This window comes from Balaenoptera borealis, assembly GCF_965194805.1.
Source record: "Balaenoptera borealis genome assembly, chromosome: 12".
Taxonomy (NCBI): Eukaryota; Metazoa; Chordata; class Mammalia; order Artiodactyla; family Balaenopteridae; genus Balaenoptera; species Balaenoptera borealis.
In genome coordinates this window covers 76,343,108-76,360,023 of record NC_138869.1, presented here as the reverse complement: position 1 = coordinate 76,360,023, position 16,916 = coordinate 76,343,108, and the positions used below count along the sequence as shown (strand labels likewise).

General features: G+C 49.4%; 1 protein-coding gene across 16 annotated transcripts in view; it reads left to right on the top strand.

The window, feature by feature from the left end:
- The window catches only part of TRERF1 (transcriptional regulating factor 1), a 197,977-nt gene that overhangs the window by 172,714 nt on the left and 8,347 nt on the right, over window positions 1-16,916 (top strand). For 14 of the 16 annotated variants that reach the window (XM_082345955.1, XM_082345950.1, XM_082345956.1 and 11 more), the window contains 3 exons: window positions 518-593; window positions 8,287-8,375; window positions 10,391-10,504. In XM_082345955.1, coding sequence (XP_082202081.1) covers window positions 518-593; window positions 8,287-8,375; window positions 10,391-10,504 — 279 coding nt within the window. Of the gene's footprint in view, window positions 1-517; window positions 594-8,286; window positions 8,376-10,390; window positions 10,505-11,038; window positions 12,592-16,916 lie in introns of those variants that run through there. The other 2 variants (XM_082345949.1, XM_082345946.1) reach the window with 2 other exon arrangements.

Here is a 16,916-nt window from a genome sequence, read left to right as displayed (position 1 = left end):
GCACCACTTTTTTAACAAAGTCAGTGAGGCTGAAGGACGTAGGTTTGAAAGGGTTATTTAGCAAGGCTCCGTGGAAGGACAATGTGTAGCACAGTTGTTACTAATACAGCTGTTGATGTTCAGTTGTAATGAAACATGTGATTTTTCTGCAAAAAACAGTTCCAAATCACCCACTCATTTCCTCAGAGACTCAGCCTCCAAACAGAGGAGGCTCCACCATATCTCTGAAGCTGGGGCCCTCACCAAGGAAGGAGTGGGGTTTTGGCTGCCACTTGTGTTTTTCTGACAAGACCAGCTGGCTGCAGGCATGGGCGGAGGAGGTATTAGAATGACGAGTCCTGTTGGGTGCTGACCAGAAGGAAGACCCCCAAATCGGGGAGTCTCCTCTGATTTTCCTTCCAGCCCCCCCAACCCCGGGCCCTGCAATGCTGGCTCGTTTTCCCTGTTAGGCAGATGGTCTTCTGAGGACACAAGCCCCGTGACTGACTCTCGCCTTTTCTCTCCCATGGGTCTGCAGGCTGCTCTGGAAATGCTGCTGCTGCGGAAGCCAGTCAGGTTAAAATGTCACCCTTTAGCAAATTACCACTATGCCGGTAGGTTGCCCGGAGCCCTGTGCCCCCCTTGCTTCCTGAGAGCGGGCTGTCTGCGTGTTGGTTGTGTCCCCTTTTAATAACAGATAGCACCCGTTCTGTCCTCAGCGCCGCTTGTGCTCTCAAGGCCTCTGGGGTGTAGGTGGTGGGGCAGCTGTGTCCGCTGGCTGGTCTCTGTTGGGCATTTGTCTGTCTGGGCTCCTGCCCCTCATGGGTGTGCCAAGAGCTGGGCGACAGGGGACAAGGCCCACACGTACAGCAGTGAGATCGGTGCACGCGGAGGAAGAGCCACAGAGGGTAGACCACAGAGGCAACAGCACGCAGCGGCCCCTGCGCTTTGGAATCAGTAGACGTGGGTTCACATCTTGCCTACACCCCGTGGCCTTCTGCAGCCTTGGTTTCCTCACCTGTAAAATGGGGCTCATACTCCATCCCTTGCAGGATTTTGTGACAATTGGAGAGAGTATATGGAACCCAATGCCTGGCACAGTCTAGTAGCTTTATTATTCATTGGTTGAACAATTAGTGAGCACTTCGTATGTACGGGAAACTGTGCTGAGCACTAAGATGAGGAAGTGACGGTGACAGATGTAGATAGGGTCCTGTCCTGTGCAGTTTGGAGTCTGAGGAGTAGGCAGTTACTAAATGACAGATCACTAATGGCAGGAGAAAGACGTGTACATGCACATGTATACGTGTGCATACACAGATACATGTACATGTACACATACACGTACATATACATACGAGTCTCTCTTAGGAGGGGGTGGATTAACAATGGCATCACCAATACGAGGGAAGGAGGACACACCTTGGAGAGTTGAATGTAGTGAGAATCGTGAAGAGAGAATGAAACAGGCTGGGGAGCCTGCGGGGACAATGAAGTTGAAGTCAACGTTTGTATTTCCGTTAACTAGTAGCCCTGTCCGTTCTGGGGGTCTCCACGAACCTGCCTGGGTTCTCTGTTTCAGAGAGGGCTGGCTCCTCCAATGCCCCTTGGTTGTTAATCATTTGAAGGTGTCCCTGGTGCCTGAGGGGACCCTGCCTAGATGGGTGCTAAGTACTTCAGTGGCCTTGGGGACCCAGTAAATACCTTTTCCAGTCCTCGGTCCAGGCGGCCAGATGTGGCCTCAGGTGAGGGCTGTTCTGCAGGTTCCGGCGTGTTCTCAGGGGCTCCCTGTGACCCCACCACCGTCTGCCTTGCAGAACGGGCTCCTCTCCCGAGTTGGCCCTCTTGCCTGTCATCACAGGGTGGAAAGGCCTCAGAAGCCACTCACCTGAGCACAGCAAGCCCGGGATGCCTGCCTGTGGATCGCTCCCGGCACACAGGCTGCTGCTGGCACTAGGCAAGCACAGAATGGACACATTGGATAAGAAATCCATCACGTAACCCCGTGGCCTCAAGGAGCCAGTTTCTTAATATTGTCTCCATCATTTCCTGCTTGGTGTCTGCCCCAAGTGTGGGTAGAAGATGTGGGAGTTCTCTCTAATCTGCCATGGAAACAATTCAATCCTCTTAATTCCCAGCGTCATCTGCTGCCCATTAAACCCTGACGGGCCGTCCAGCCTCCTGGAGCCTGGGTCAGGCTTCTCTGCTTAGCGGGGAGACTTCCCTAGCATCTGCTGTGGCTGCCCTCGGCCCCCGGGGTGACTGGGGTGGCCGGCGCCTCTGGGCTGCTCAGCTCCAGCTGTGAGCAGCCTCGTCTGGTCCCCAAATCCCCTCCAGTTCTTCCCAACATGCCAAGCAGGTATTGTGATCTTTTTAGTGTGTGTCATGACATAAAAAAGATGGGAAAGCTATGGGCTAGAAACCACTTCCACCCCAAACAACACCAAACAACAACCTTAAAATAGTACTAAAAGCTTTGAAACTAGAAGGCCCTAAACTCTGCTAAAATTCATTGATCTTTGGGGGTTGGGTGTTCCTGGGAAATCCTTTGCCCATCCCTTGCACCCTTCCCCTACAAGCAGACCAGGAAGCACTCTTGTTGCTTCCAGAATCCTTTTGACCCTTGGAGACAAGAGAGGTGGGGCTGTCAGGTGTGAAGGGTTGGTGTCCCATTAGCTGTGTGTCCCCAAGAAAAGGGTGCTCGCCTAGGTCTGCCAGTCATCTGTCTTCTCCAGGAAGTGATCACAGACTGGGCCCCAGAGAATCTTCTAGAATTATGAGCACAAAGGACAAAGGTCACAGATCTCTGAAGTCTGGCCTGACTCCATCCCCTTGGCAGTTCCCTTCCAGACCACAGAGGAGGCCACAGAGTCTACCCCCGTCACGTGTCCCAGCTACCAGCCGCGACCCCCTTCTGCCCTCCTTTTCACTGCCCCACCCTCTGACTGGTTCCGGGTGTCTGTGAATCCCACCCCCGTGGCCCCATCCTGCCTTGGCCTTTGTGCCAAGCCCTGCTGGGTTGCTCTACAGCAGGACTGTCAGCTCAGGTCCAGCCTCGCCGGGACACTGTCTTCTGAAATCTCCTTTGCTTCCAGCTCTGCGGCTGTGGCCAGTGTCACTCCCACCCGACTCCGGCCCTGGAATTGCACCCCAGGCTCCCAGTTGTCTAGAGAGAGGTCAGACCTCCCTGGCCTGTGCCCTGGAGGGAAGGTGGCAAGTCTGGGTTCAGGGGTGCAGACTGTGAATTGGGGGGAGACAGAGACAGGAGCCTGTGAAAATCACTTCCCTCCTGACCTGCCCTTCCACCCCATCCCATCCCATCCCATCCCATCCCAAGCAGTTCAGTGAGAAAAAGAAAGAGCGACCAGTGCTGGGGCCCAAGACAGACATCAGTGTAGGTGGGCAGCTTGCCCAGATCTGGGGGCAGCTTGGCAAGCCCAGAAGAGCCCTGTTAAGATCCTCAGAGGAAGGGGGCAGTCGCAGTGGCCCCCAGGCTCTCTAATTCACACCAAGGTGCCCGGTCCAGCCCTCTCTCCGCACCCTCCGCCCATGAGCGGCAGCGGTTGTTTGCAGTGGCTCCCGGTCAGCCGTTGGGTTGGGTGGGGAAGGCTTGAGCGTGGGGCTGTCAGGGTGACAGGGATGCCTGGCTGTGATCAGAGGGCTTCCGGCGTCCTTGGTTTTTCCGTTGAGCCGGTCGTTCCTGCAGATGGGCGTGGAGTGGAGGGGTGTCACACCTGGCCCTGGGAGCCTTGGCAAGGGTTCAGCGGAGGCTACTATGGGCCCCCACCACAGCCCAAGCGCTCACTGGGTCCTGAGCCCTGACCTGACTCCGGAGATGGGAGAGACCTGAAGGGAATATACCCGTGCAGTCGGGGGGAGGCCTGGTCTCTGTCTTGGAAGCTGCCCCAGTTTGGTGAAGAGACAGAATTACGTTCTCCAGAGACTCCTTTGCAAGAAGCGCAGCTGTGAAGTCATCTCACAGGCATTCTTAGCCCATGTCGCTAGCTGGGGAGGGATCCCCTGAAGGGCAGGGACGGAGTTAATACTCACTCTGCTGCTTTGCCTGACATGGCACTTGTGGAGAAGAGGCTTAGTGGACAAGCTCAGGTTCTGGATGCAGATCAAGGCCTCCCTGCCTTTGGCCTCCGGAGGGAACTTTGGTATTACCCAGTTCTCCTGCACCCCTAAAAAAATTACTCAGCCTTCACCCATCATGGAAAACCTTTCACGGAAATGAAGATCTGGTGTAAAAACAGGTCCTCCTTTTTCTACAATGAACGTGTCTTTCTTATGTAACTGCTATAACAACAGCATCAAGAACAGTTTTTAAAAGCTTGAAAGGAAGACAGAAAGGCCCTCTTTAAAACATACTGTGCCCAAACTTTCTCTCACCCCTCCATGTCTCTTTTTAATTGCCTGCATTCGCTATAGATTGCCCCAAATTTCGCCACCATCCGGAGCCTGTTTCCCAGCAACCGAAGCTCAGAACATTTTTCCTCTGGATACTGTTCCAGCACCAGTTTCCTCCAGTTAATTAGGCTCTTTGTAATTAGCCTTAATCGTCTTGTTAGGGACCCCTGCTGATAATAGCCCACTAGCCAGGAATCCCTAGGGAGAATGGATGAGTGGGCGGGGGGAGGGTGTGTCATCAGCCCATCGACCCCAGGGACATGCTGAGTGGACAGCAGGGATCTCAGAGGGGGAGGGCAGGTGAGGAGTTGGGGCAGCCCCCTGCCTCGGTTTTGCATTTTATCTGGACTTTGTTCAAGAAATAGAATCCAAGGAGGGCTGGCTTAGAAAACCTTGTCCAAGAATGAGGAAAATGCTCCTGCCAGACAGACCCCAGGAGGAGAGACGCTGAGCCTTGTCGGGATTACAGGAGGATTTTGGGGCAGGGAGGAGAAGGCTGCAAGTTACAGGTGGCCCAGAGTAAGGCTGTGGGTGAGCACACACACGACAGGGAACGCTGCAGGAACCGGCAGGCTTCATGAGTGCCCACAGACGTCAGCAGGGGACAGCGTGTGTCCCACGGCTGCAGGCTGATTTGGAATCTGCCGTCTGAGTGGCCAGATCTAAAACATTCTCTGTGCACATACTTAGGACTAAACGCTGCCAGTCACAGCATGACTGTCAGGATCCCCAAGTCACAAAAGAGGAAACTGAGACTCAGAGAAGTAAACTTGCAGGGGTCCCAGAAGGAGTGAGTGGCAGAACCAGGTTCGCAGCCTGAGGTCTCCTGATTAAAGTCACCCCTTTTATCACAGCACCGTGACTTTATTATTTGGGACAAGTGCATTCAGATATTATGTCTATATACCAGGCTTCAGCCTGGGAATTCAGCCCAAGAGCCCAGGAGTGGATTCTCAGTCCTGTGGGCGATCCCATGATCAGGGTGCGGTGAAGATGGAGCGTGAGAACCGATGGGCTTGTCTGGCCCCGCCTCTGCCTCTCAGTTTGTGGACACCCTTGTTGGACAGACACGCAGGCACAGCACAGTCACGTGCGCTAAAGTGCAGACCCTAGGACTACGTAGAGGAGCCATCTCTCACCCTCTGAGCACATGCTCCCCACCCCGGCCCTCAGGTGGGGTGCAGCACAGAGAGGAAAGTGCGAGGGTGCAGCCCACTTCCAATCCAGGACTGGTGGTGTGGAGTGGACACTCTGGGATTGGGAAGACTGAAGACCCCATCACAGAGCAGCAGCCCTAAAAACCACCAAAGAGTTGATGGGGAGGAGACCTCCTTCCCCCGTGAGGCTTGAGGATCCCCCATACCAGATGGTCCAGGAGGTCACTTCACCTTCTGTGGGGTTACAGCTGGAAGGCCATCTGGGGACGTGTAGGGACATACCTCTCACAAGTAGACAGACCTGGGGATTTAACACTACGGTTTGGGCAGTAATCAGATGACAAGCTTGGCGTGGGGTGGAAGAAAGTGTGTCCACCATAGAGGCTGGGTGCTGGCCTGAGAAGGTTGCGTGGCCCTGTGAGTGTCTCACGGGGGCTTAGAGCTGCACTCTGACTTGGGAAACGTAGGATCTGGCTGAGGGTGGAAAGGATTCTCATTCATCTAATTGGGGGTTTTCATCAGCAAAATATTCCCTAACTTCCTATGTGAGGTGCAACCCAGAGCTGCACAGACTAGACCTGCATCAGGGCAGCACAGCAACCTCCCTATATGCTTGTCCAGGGGCTCAGCTAGTGTGACATGTCCCCATCATGTTCCTCTTACACCACTGCCTCTCTGATCTCTCTTTGCTGTTTTAATGGATACCTAAAAGGAGCCGTGACTCCTCTTTGGTCTTTCAGTTGTTGGTTCAGCCTTTCTGTTTTGCTCTTTCTGTCTCTGCCTCTGGGCAATGGGAGCAAATGGGAGCTGGGACCCCCCAAGCCCTTGAGTGTTGGACAGAAACTGAGGAATGGTGATGCAAGTGCTCCAGAGCTCCAAACCCCACCGACCTGCTCTGCTCACATCCACTCTAGCAAAGCCTCTCCAAACCTCTGGCCCCACTTCTCCCTGTTACGATGGTTTGCGCAACCAGAGATGTCCTGGTCTCCAGAACCTGTGGAAGAGGCTTCCTTCTTCCGAGGGTTAATCAGAAAGCTGCTTTCCTTCTAGAAGTAAAGAGAGAAACTCACAAACCAAAGAAATCAGGTGGTGGCCCTACTTTTATAGAGGCCTGAAGCAGTCCAGCTGTGGAGAGCATATCCTGCATCTGGAGCCAGAGCTCTTGGCTTAAGGACCCATCAGGGAGTCACACAGAGAAGGTGTTTATTTCAGAAATCTGAGCTGACATCACTGAGTCACATATTTTCTCAAGGATCCAAGGCTGTCTGCCTCCTGCCTGCCTGCCAGGCGTGGTTTCACTTGTTTGAGTGATTTGGGCTCAGCCTTTTGAGGGAAGAAGTAATTCAGGTTTTCTTACTTTAGCCCCTCCGTCAACCATAGCAAAATGGAAATCTTGGGCTTGTTCTGGTTGGAAGGAAAAATGCTATAGTTTGGGGGATTACAGCTCTGAAAAGTAGAGGCTTATCAAAAGCCCAGCCATGTACCATCCAAAGAATCAGAGATACAGGGAATTCAAAAAATTAGAGTGAGGCTGAGTTTCTGCAAACCAGCCACAGTGATTGAGCCCCCAGAAATAGGACTTGCCTTGGAAATAGGCCAGTACCATTCTCTGTAAACATCTGCATATCCTGCTTTGACATGAATGTCAAGTTCAGCCAGCAAGGCAAGATGCACCAGCCTGGCACTGCAGGACCTCTTCTTCATTGGTCTGCAGATTTGTCAGGAACCGGTCCCTCTCACCTCCCAGCCTCATCTGCTTTCCCTCTGCTGGAACCCTGTAGTTGAGCCGTACTGGATTACTGCTTATTTCTTGAACACCTCCATTTCCTCATCTGTAAAATGGGTAGCAGTAATACCAATCTTACAGATTGTCTGTAGAACCAAATGACTACTATCTGTGAAGTACTTTAGAGCCTGGCACATAGTAAGCACTTATAAGTATTAGCTTTTTTTCCCCTTGTGTCTTGCATGTAGTAAACACCTAATAAGTATCTGCCGAATGGATGAACGAATGAATGACATGTGTTCTCTCACTGCTTGCTTCTGACTTTGCACATGCCACTTTCTCTCCCCAGAATTCCCTTCCATCTCCTTCTTGCCTGACTTGCTTCTGTGTCTTTTTAAAGCCCGCTCAGGTGTTCTCTCCACCTGGAAGCCTTCCCGGCTGCCCTTACCTGAGTGTGGTGTTCCCACAGTGGGGTTCCCATCGGCACCCGACCCCTCCCTTCATCCTCGCAATCATCACCTTGAATGCAGGGCCTCCTGGTTTTCTCCCCACTAGATTGTGAACATCTTGAGGGTGAAGACTGCTGAATCCAGCACATGTGAGGATCACTTGCTACGTGAATGCTTGCGCTCATCCTAATTACATAAAAACTGTAGCTAAACTCCATTAAGCATTCCTGATTTTCCAGTTACTAAGCTAGACACTTTTTGGGCATTACCTTCTTTAACCTTCACAGAAATCTTAAGAGGTGGAGACAATCAGAATTATTCCCATTTGTAGGTAATAAAACTGAGTCTTAGGCTCAATAACTTGCCAAGGTCAAGGCCACGGCTGAGATCTGAACCCAGGTGTCAGGGCTCCTAACCATTACACTGCACTTCCTGTTCAGAAAGGAGTGTGATATGTATTCTATCACATGCTGAACAGTTGTAGTTTGTAACTTAACTAAGTGAACCAGCAACCACAAGTGAGGAGAACTGAGCTGTTTTTTATGAAATGTGTGTTTTGTTGTAGGTTCGGACAAGTGGACCTCCCTAGAAAGAAAACTGTTTAATAAAGCACTAGCCACTTACAACAAAGACTTTATTTTTGTACAGAAGATGGTAAGTATTCTTTTTCCCATTGCTCACTTGAAACCAAATTTGGGAAGTTGTACACCTAAAGATATATAGAATTATTTGGTTACCGGCTTAAGACTCTCACCAAAAGAATGTCTTCCATCTCTTGCTGGTAAAGGATGGTATTTGTTATGGATGGCTTGGCCCTGGTGTTAGGGATGTGGGGGGAGGAGAATATAGATTATTCGGATGTGGCAGTGGGGGGGGAGGGGTATTCTTATCTTAATTAAAATGTGTAATTCACACATTCTGTCAGAATAAATAGACCTGAGGCTTCTGGTTCACAATTTATATAAATTATTTCATGTGTGTTTGACAGATCTATAGTGTTTCTGACAGAATTTGGGAAGGGGGGATTGGAGAAGGGAGAACATGAGCCGTCCCCCTAGCAGAGTTTCTGGTGTTGGGCCCCTGATCATAAGGACAGTGTTAATAAAAATAATATGTTACAGGGACTTCCCTGGCGGTCCAGTGGTTAAGACTCCGAGCTTCCACTGCAGGGGGCACAGGTTCGATCCCTGGCCAGGGAACTAAGATCCCGAAAGCTGTGTGGTGCGGCCACATAATAATAATAACAACAATAACATATTACATATATAGCATTTCACAGCAAAGTAGAGCTCTTTAACAAAGATGAAATAGCGCTTTATCCAGCACATAATAAACGTAATAGACCTTAATTGGCTGAGAGATGGTTTAGGCTAAAAGTTACAGTGATTCAGAGTGTTTCAGCAAACTGATGAATGATGGAGCCATACTGAGTTATTAAGATGCTCAGGTCCACAGAGAACAGGGTCCCAGGTGACAGCTGCCACTGGCTCTGGGCTGGGCCTCAGTGTTGTCCCGGGTTCATGTCTCCTGTCCTTAATCCTGGGCCTTGACTGGATGAGAATCAGAATAGGTGGACTTTTTCTCCAACTTGCCTCCGTCTTCAGATCTGAATTCGCACCTGCCTTACTCTGCCCTGGAGGCCACTGGACTCTTTGCTGCCCTCTATCCCAGCAGCTCCCAGGCTCGCATCTCTCCTGGGTCACCTTCCCCAGGACTGGTCTGTCCTCAGCCTGATTCCTAAAGGCCCCGCACCTTGTTGACTGATGATGGATTCATGTGTCGTGCTCGCCAGGCAATGCAGGATTTAAAACAAGGGTTCTCTGGGACTCTATCCTCCCTCCTTGGGTGATTCTAATGTAGAAATTCATGATATCAGGTGGACGTGAAGGGGCCACCTTTGAGGAGACCAGACTTCTGAAGGTACTCTTTTCATTCTCACTATGCAGGTGGCCATGTTCCTGCCCCCAAGGGGACAGCCAGCCTTTTTATCTACCTCCAGAAAACCCACATTATTGAACCCCACTTTGAGCTTAGAGCACTATGAACTAAACAAAGGAATTTTTTTCTCTTTAAAACACATTTATCTTTGCCCCTTTTGGGGAGAACAGGGCAAGCCTTGTTTTCTGCAAACACTAAGCTCTTGTCATCATAACTTTTGTCTTATATTCCTGTTCGATTACTAAGGAACATTTTTCATAAATAGATTTTGAAGGTCAACAAGTTGGAGAGCCAAATACATTCAAGCATTTGAAAAAGCATGCTGCTTTATGGGTTAAAAAAGGGAACGAGCTCTCTATGGACGAATGTGAAAAAAATCTCCAAGCTATCTTGTGAAAAAAGTCAAGATGCAAAGCAGTACATAGAGTGTGCTACCTTTTGTGAGGCAGAATGGTGGGGAGGAATATATTTTCGTTGGTATATATGTAAAGAAATTCTGGCATGACACCCAAGATATGAATAAGAGGGGCCAGCTGTGTTGCAGGGGTAGGGGGGGAACAGATGGATGGATGGATGGAGAACGGGTGTGGGGAGGAGATTTTTCACCATGTATATGTTTTTATTCAACTGCATAAACCTAATACCTATTACAAACTTAAAATTGCACAAAAGCTTGCTGCTTTGCACCCTGCCCACTGCTGGAGCTGATCTTGAGGTGGCTTTCCCGGCAGGTGAAGTCCAAGACGGTGGCTCAGTGTGTGGAGTACTACTACACGTGGAAAAAAATCATGAGGTTGGGGAGGAAACACCGGACACGGCTCTCGGAAATCATCGACGATTGTGTGGTGAGTGAAGCTGCCCAGGTGCTGCTTATTCAGGCCCTGCTCCTGCCCCACGCCCAGGTCCCTAAGTGGCTGGCACTGGTGGGTGACAGGCCAGTTCCCAGGTGAGATTCAGGCCTTGATTTCCTGGGATAACTAGGCAGAGGGAAGGCAGTTTTGGGTTTGACCCGCAGCCCAGTGATCAGTTACGGAGGTGAGGGCTGGCTTGCGTTCCAGGGCAGGTAGGCACCAGGGGAGTTAAACCGTGGTGGTTCCAGCCTTGATGTGGGTGATTTATAAGAGGCACCCCGACATTCTGGGATAGCACTTCCTGATGCTTCCACAGTCACAGATGCTCCTGACCAGAGAACTAACATGCCTTAGAAAGACTTAAGCGCACTCGGATTTTACACAGCTTCTGTGAAGCATGCCCAAGGAGCAACTTTGACCTCTAGATGGCACCAGGAACTCTCAGTTATTGGGAAACTGGTTAGCAGTGTGTAGATTATTCTCATCCTCACATCACCATTTATCCTTGATACTGATTTCCTTCATTAGCAGACAATCCAAAGTTGTCTGCATATTAAGACGACGAACCTACTAAAGACATCACTAGGGACCTCCCTGGTGGCACAGTGGTTAAGAACCTGCCCGCCAGTGCAGGGGACACAGGTTTGAGCCCTGGTCCGGGAAGATCCCATATGCTGCGGAGCAACTACGCCCATGCACCACAACTACTGAGCCTGCGCTCTAGAGCCCCCGAGCCACAACTACTGAGCCCACGTGCCACAACTACTGAAGCCCGCACGCCTAGAGCCTGTGCTCCGCAACAAGAGAAGCCACTGCAGTGAGAAGCCCCCACACTGCAACGAAGAGTAGCCCCCGCTCGCCGCAACTAGAGAAAGCCCGCACAGCAACGAAGACCCAAAGCAGCCAAAAATAAATGTTAATTAATTTAAAAGAAAAAAAAAGAAAGAAAGAAAGAAGTTTTAAAAAAAGACATCACTAGATCGAAATCTTCTCTGAACCCCTTATGTGTGGCTTTGGAAATTACTACCACTTTTGTCCTTGCGGTTAACTCTCTTCTCTGCATCCGCAGCCAAAGGGAAATCTTCTCACATGTTGTGGAAAACACGTATGTGTGTGTAAAAATTACGTCTTACAACAGATTACTAAACTCTCGTCTGCAACCACCAGGGAATGTGTTTGGAATTCATAAATATCGTGAATATTTGTAATTATACTTTCATTCCCAACTGTGTCCCCCATGTAAGTGTTACTAGCACATATGTGGGTTAATCTCTTTCACAGACATTTACATAGTGCTTCATACATTCCAGGCACTGTACTAGGAGGCACTTTACACATATTGGCTTTTTTACTCCTCATACCAATTCTGTGAGGTAGGAAACTGAGGCACAGAGCCTAGGTAACTTAGCCATGGTCAAAAGCCTGGTGAGTGTGTTGTCTGAGCCTGATTCCCTGGTGTAACACTTAAGAGCAAGCACATGCAAATCCTCTTAGAGAACTGTAAAGACACTTGGACTCATTAATGCTTCAAAGCCTAAGTTCCTAACTAAGAATTGATCCTAGCTAAGAAATATATACACATATATAAATTTATATTTGGACCCAAATATCAGAAAAAAAATAGACATCTGTAGAATAGAATGGTATTGCCATTCTTTTGATTAGAGATGGCAGTATTCTATATTCAGGGTTTCCTATGATCAGGAGTTTTGTTTGACTGCCTTAAGTAGTGATGTCGTATATCTGAATAGCCTTTTTCTCACCTGTGGCTAACGTTTAAAAAAGCAACGTGGGGGCTTCCCTGGTGGCGCAGTGGTTGAGAATCTGCGTGCCAATGCAGGGGCCACAGGTTCGAGCCCTGGTCTGGGAGGATCCCACATGCCGCGGAGCAACTAGGCCCATGAGCCACAATTACTGAGCCTGCGCGTCTGGAGCCTGTGCTCCGCAACAAGAGAGGCCGCGATAATGAGAGGCCCACGCACCGCGATGAAGAGTGGCCCCCACTTGCTGCAACTAGAGAAAGCCCTCGCACAGAAGCGAAGACCCAACACAGCCATAAATAAATAAATAAATAAATAAATTTTAAACCCCCCCCAAAAAAAAAAGCAGATTGCCCTTATACAAGAAGGCCAGCAGTACATATTCACTATTTAAAAAAAAAAAAAAAAAGCAATGTGGCCTCTTCTGGTTCAATCAACTAAAAGCAATTGAGTTCCCACTATGTCTGTAGTGCCATGGGTGACCCGGGGCTGTTAACCGGCCTCTGCCCCCTGCCCCAGTAGCATATATTATAGGTGGGAAGATGTGGCATACACAAGGAGAAAGTTTACCGTGAACCCCAAGAGTCTTTAAAAGTAGCATGAGATGAGGTCCAGAAAGTCTTAGATACGGCCTTTGGGGACTCTCTCTCATCCAGCTCCACCAGTCCTCAGGCAGAAGGTTGAGGCCCAGCGAGTGGACGGGGCTTGCCCAAGGTCACACAGAGCATTGCTTTCTGAATGAGCAGAATAGACAGTAAATGAGGAAGCTCAAAGAATCCTGGCCTGGGAGACCTAGGACCTGGCCCCTAAGCTTACTGACCAGTAAAAGGGGGCCGATGGTTTAGATGATTTGGGAAGTCCCTTCCAATTCTGGAATGTTCTGGGCTCTGTCAGAGTCATGTTTCGGAAGAGAGCAAAATCAGAGGATATGGTTTCCCAAAGCAAGTTGATGTCTCTTCAACTTGGGTGTTACCAAGTGCCTAGGACAGTGCCTGACACGATATCAGCACTCAGTAAACGTTTGTTGAATGAATGAGTGAACGTTTTTCCCAGGTAGGAGTCGCTCTGGGTCATGGCAACAATCCCTCTATGAACTCCCTGGGAGGACAGGGTGTGAACCAGGAGATTCTGAGCAGAGGAGGGCTGCTACGGAAGGTGTGACCACGTTAGGCACAGGCGCCATCTTGGGCCAGCAGCGCTTTGCAGGTGGGTGGAAAGGCCCGAGCCAGCGTGTAGCCTCAGACTGAGGAGGAAAGGTTAAGACGTCACCCCAGGCACCACACCTCCTTGGACTTATTTGCCAGGAGCCGGTATTAGGCTGGGTCAGGTGCAACCACACCTTGTGACCTGTGAACTTAATGTGCAGAGATGACTCAGGCCCCCCAAAAAACAAGAAAATCTTGATTCAAGGCCAGCGTGGTAGCTCACAGCTCCCTTGGGGCACTGTGAAGACACAGTCAACCTTCTGAGGATAGTTTGCCAAGTGGAGATGAAAAACTGGGACCATGCAAGGACGGGGAAGGTGCAGGAGGCACAGTCCTAGGAGGGGGTCCTGCTCTCTGTCCTCTGGGCCTGCCTGGGACACCTGGGTAGCTCTCCTCAATATTTTATTAAAGGGAGTATATTCCCCCCCAGATGGAGCACAGTCAGGTAGCTCAGGGACTTTTCAAGGGAGAGGGGAGAGGAAGGAGGGTGAGGAGAGACTGCTCTTTAGGGGCCAGGAGGTCAGCATAGCACAAGCTCATCCAGCAGGTGACTTGACTTCTGGCCTGAGACTGTCACAGGCCCTTCCACCCTTGCAGGCTGAAGAGGAGGCCAAGGTGGGCTCTGCTGAGGCGGCGAGAGGGAAATGCTGGCCTCAGCTTCCTGTTCCCTGCCCAGGCTCCTGCTTCCACTCAGGGCGAATCTGTGGGTCTGGCTGTGAGCAAAATTCAGCACAGTTGAAGAAACCAGCTGAGGCAGTTAACTGACTTTGGAAGACAGCGGTCAGGGCTCCGAGGGCACAGCTCCTCCATGGTCCCAGACCTGAGTTGCCTGCAGTGCGATCCACTGACAAGGGGCCTGGGAAACAGCCTCCTTCCCTCTGACACGGAAAGGGGGCTGGTTCTCAATGGTTTTGAGAGGTTTAGCTCTGTGTTTGAGCTGAAAACCTAAGCCATGTCCAGATGGACAGATGTGCATCTATGGACATGTGCAGGCAGGCAGGGAGCGAAGGCTGAGGCTTTAGAATCAGACGGTACAGGTTTTAAATCTCAATTCAACTTCTTTACCAGCTGTGTGCTCTGGGGAAAATTAGTTCTCTGGCCAATTTCTCATTTGTTTAAAAAATAGAAATTTGTAGGGAATTCCCTGGCGGTCCAGTGGTTAGGACTCTGTGCTTTCACTGCCGAGGTGCTGAGGGCCCAGGTTCAATCCCTGGTCAGGGAACTAAGATCCAGCAAGCTGCATGGTGTGGCCTAAATAAATAAATATTTTTTTTTTTAAATGAAAAAAAACATTGTGCAGGGTTTTTGTGAGAACTAGCTGTGTGTGTGTGTGTGTGTGTGTGTGTGTGTGTGTAGTCCCTGATTCACAACAGGCCTTCAGTATGTTGTCATCACCATCATCATTCATCAGTGACTGTAACACTCAAATTTGTGTCGTTGAAGACATTTGGGTTGTTGAGCATTTGTGTTTTAACTTATAAATTTCTCATAATACAAACGCCATTTTCAGGCCTGAGAAATAAAAATCTCCTCAAGAAACTCTTATTTGGACTCAGGGTTTTGAGCACTTTGTATAATACATAACCATCTTCCTTCTCTGTACTTGCCCACTTTTCTGCCAATTTTTGAATAATACCAAATGTTTCCTTTCACGATACATCATGAAATGGCCAACTTGTTGATACAGAGTGCTACATGTTAGGGTTTTGTCCTCTGTCTTTGCATCTCTAGTCACATTGGTGAGCGCTTTCGCTTGATGATAAATCATTTTGTGAACATGCGTAGATTGCCATTTGAAGTAAACCTGTCTACGTTCATGAGACATATATAATCACAGGACAGTATAATTTAATCTGTAATTTAATGGCTCTATGGAACTTTTAAGAGCTTTCAAACAATAGCATGGTGAGAAAATTGTATAAATTTGTATAACAACTTGAAAATTGTGTAACGACTGCTGTGAAATAAGTGCCATTGTCATTGAAAGTTACCATGTAATTTATTTTAAATGGTGAGCTGTAGACCTCCGTCTGCTTAATAACCTGATACCTGAGACCACAGAGTTCCAGTTCTGTAAAGGAATGGAGCGAACCCGTGGAGTTAGACGTAACATGATTTTACCTGAAATTCTCTGAGATTGGAGTTGATTCATATGAGAATAAGGCCATTTAAGTGATATCAACCTGTATATTCTATACTAGTAAGAGATCTGTAAGCTTACATCATAAATCACTCTGTAAAATGTATTAAGCCTACATCTGTATTCATTGAAGTCTTTCAGCAAATGTAATCATTACTGATTAATTCTGATTTACCCACTGGAAACTGGGACCATTTCTTAAGTATACCCTATTAATACATGGTCTCAAATATGCATATATACCATTTTAAATAAGGATAATACTGAAACAGTGAAGAGTGTGCTAAATGCTCGTATTTACTGGGATTATCTTTCTCTCCCACCCCCAATCCAAACTGGAGAGAGAAAGCTGGTGGTTTCTGGATCCGAGGAACTGCTACTCTCAGAAATCTTTATTCTTCTTGGAAATTCTGGCTTCCAGGTTCTAAGAATTGTAGGCTTACCCAGAGTTACATCGCTGTCTGGGATAAACCAAACTGCAGCCCATGTGCATTTTTTTTTTTTTTTTTTTGGCTGCGTTGGGTCTTCGTTGCTGTGCGTGGGCTTTGTCTAGTTGCGGCGAGCGGGGGCCACCCATCGCCGTGGTGCGTGGGCCCCTCATCACGGTGGCTTCTCTCGTTGCAGAGCACGGGCTCTAGGCGCGCGGGTTTCAGTAGTTGTGGCACACGGGCTCTAGTTGTGGCTCGTGGACTCTAGAGCGCAGGCTCAATAGTTGTGGCACACGGGCTTTGCCACTCCGCAGCATGTGGGATCTTCCCGGACCAGGGATCAAACCCGTGTCCCCTGCATGGGCAGGCAGACTCTTAACCACTGCGCCACCAGGGAAGTCCCCCAGCCCACATGCTTTAAGCAGTGGGTGTGCAGAGAGCCCAGCAGAGACAAATGACCCATCAGGGTGGAAGGCAGCCGGACATCCCTTTTGTTTCTTCATTTGTAAAATAGCAGGACTTTTTACAGCCTATTCAGTGACATAGCAAACGCACTTTGTACACCGTAAAGTGCTGTAAAATAGAAGCTAAAATGAGGTTGATGTAACACAGAATTCCCATCCCTGGTCCTCAGTCCTTCTAGGCCCGGAGGAGCAAGCATCCCTTACACACACACCCTCCCCCCACCCTACCCCCGTGAGGACTGAGATTGCAGAGTAAGGTAGTTAGTTCAGTAAAAGGGCCTCCTAGATCCCTGGCCCCCATCCCCACCCAGCCCAGGTACCTCCTCCAGGCTATTCCATTTACTGTCTTGTTAACCTTGAGGAAGGTCAGGACCTTCTGCTTAATTCTCCACCTCGTTGCTGTTCTGAA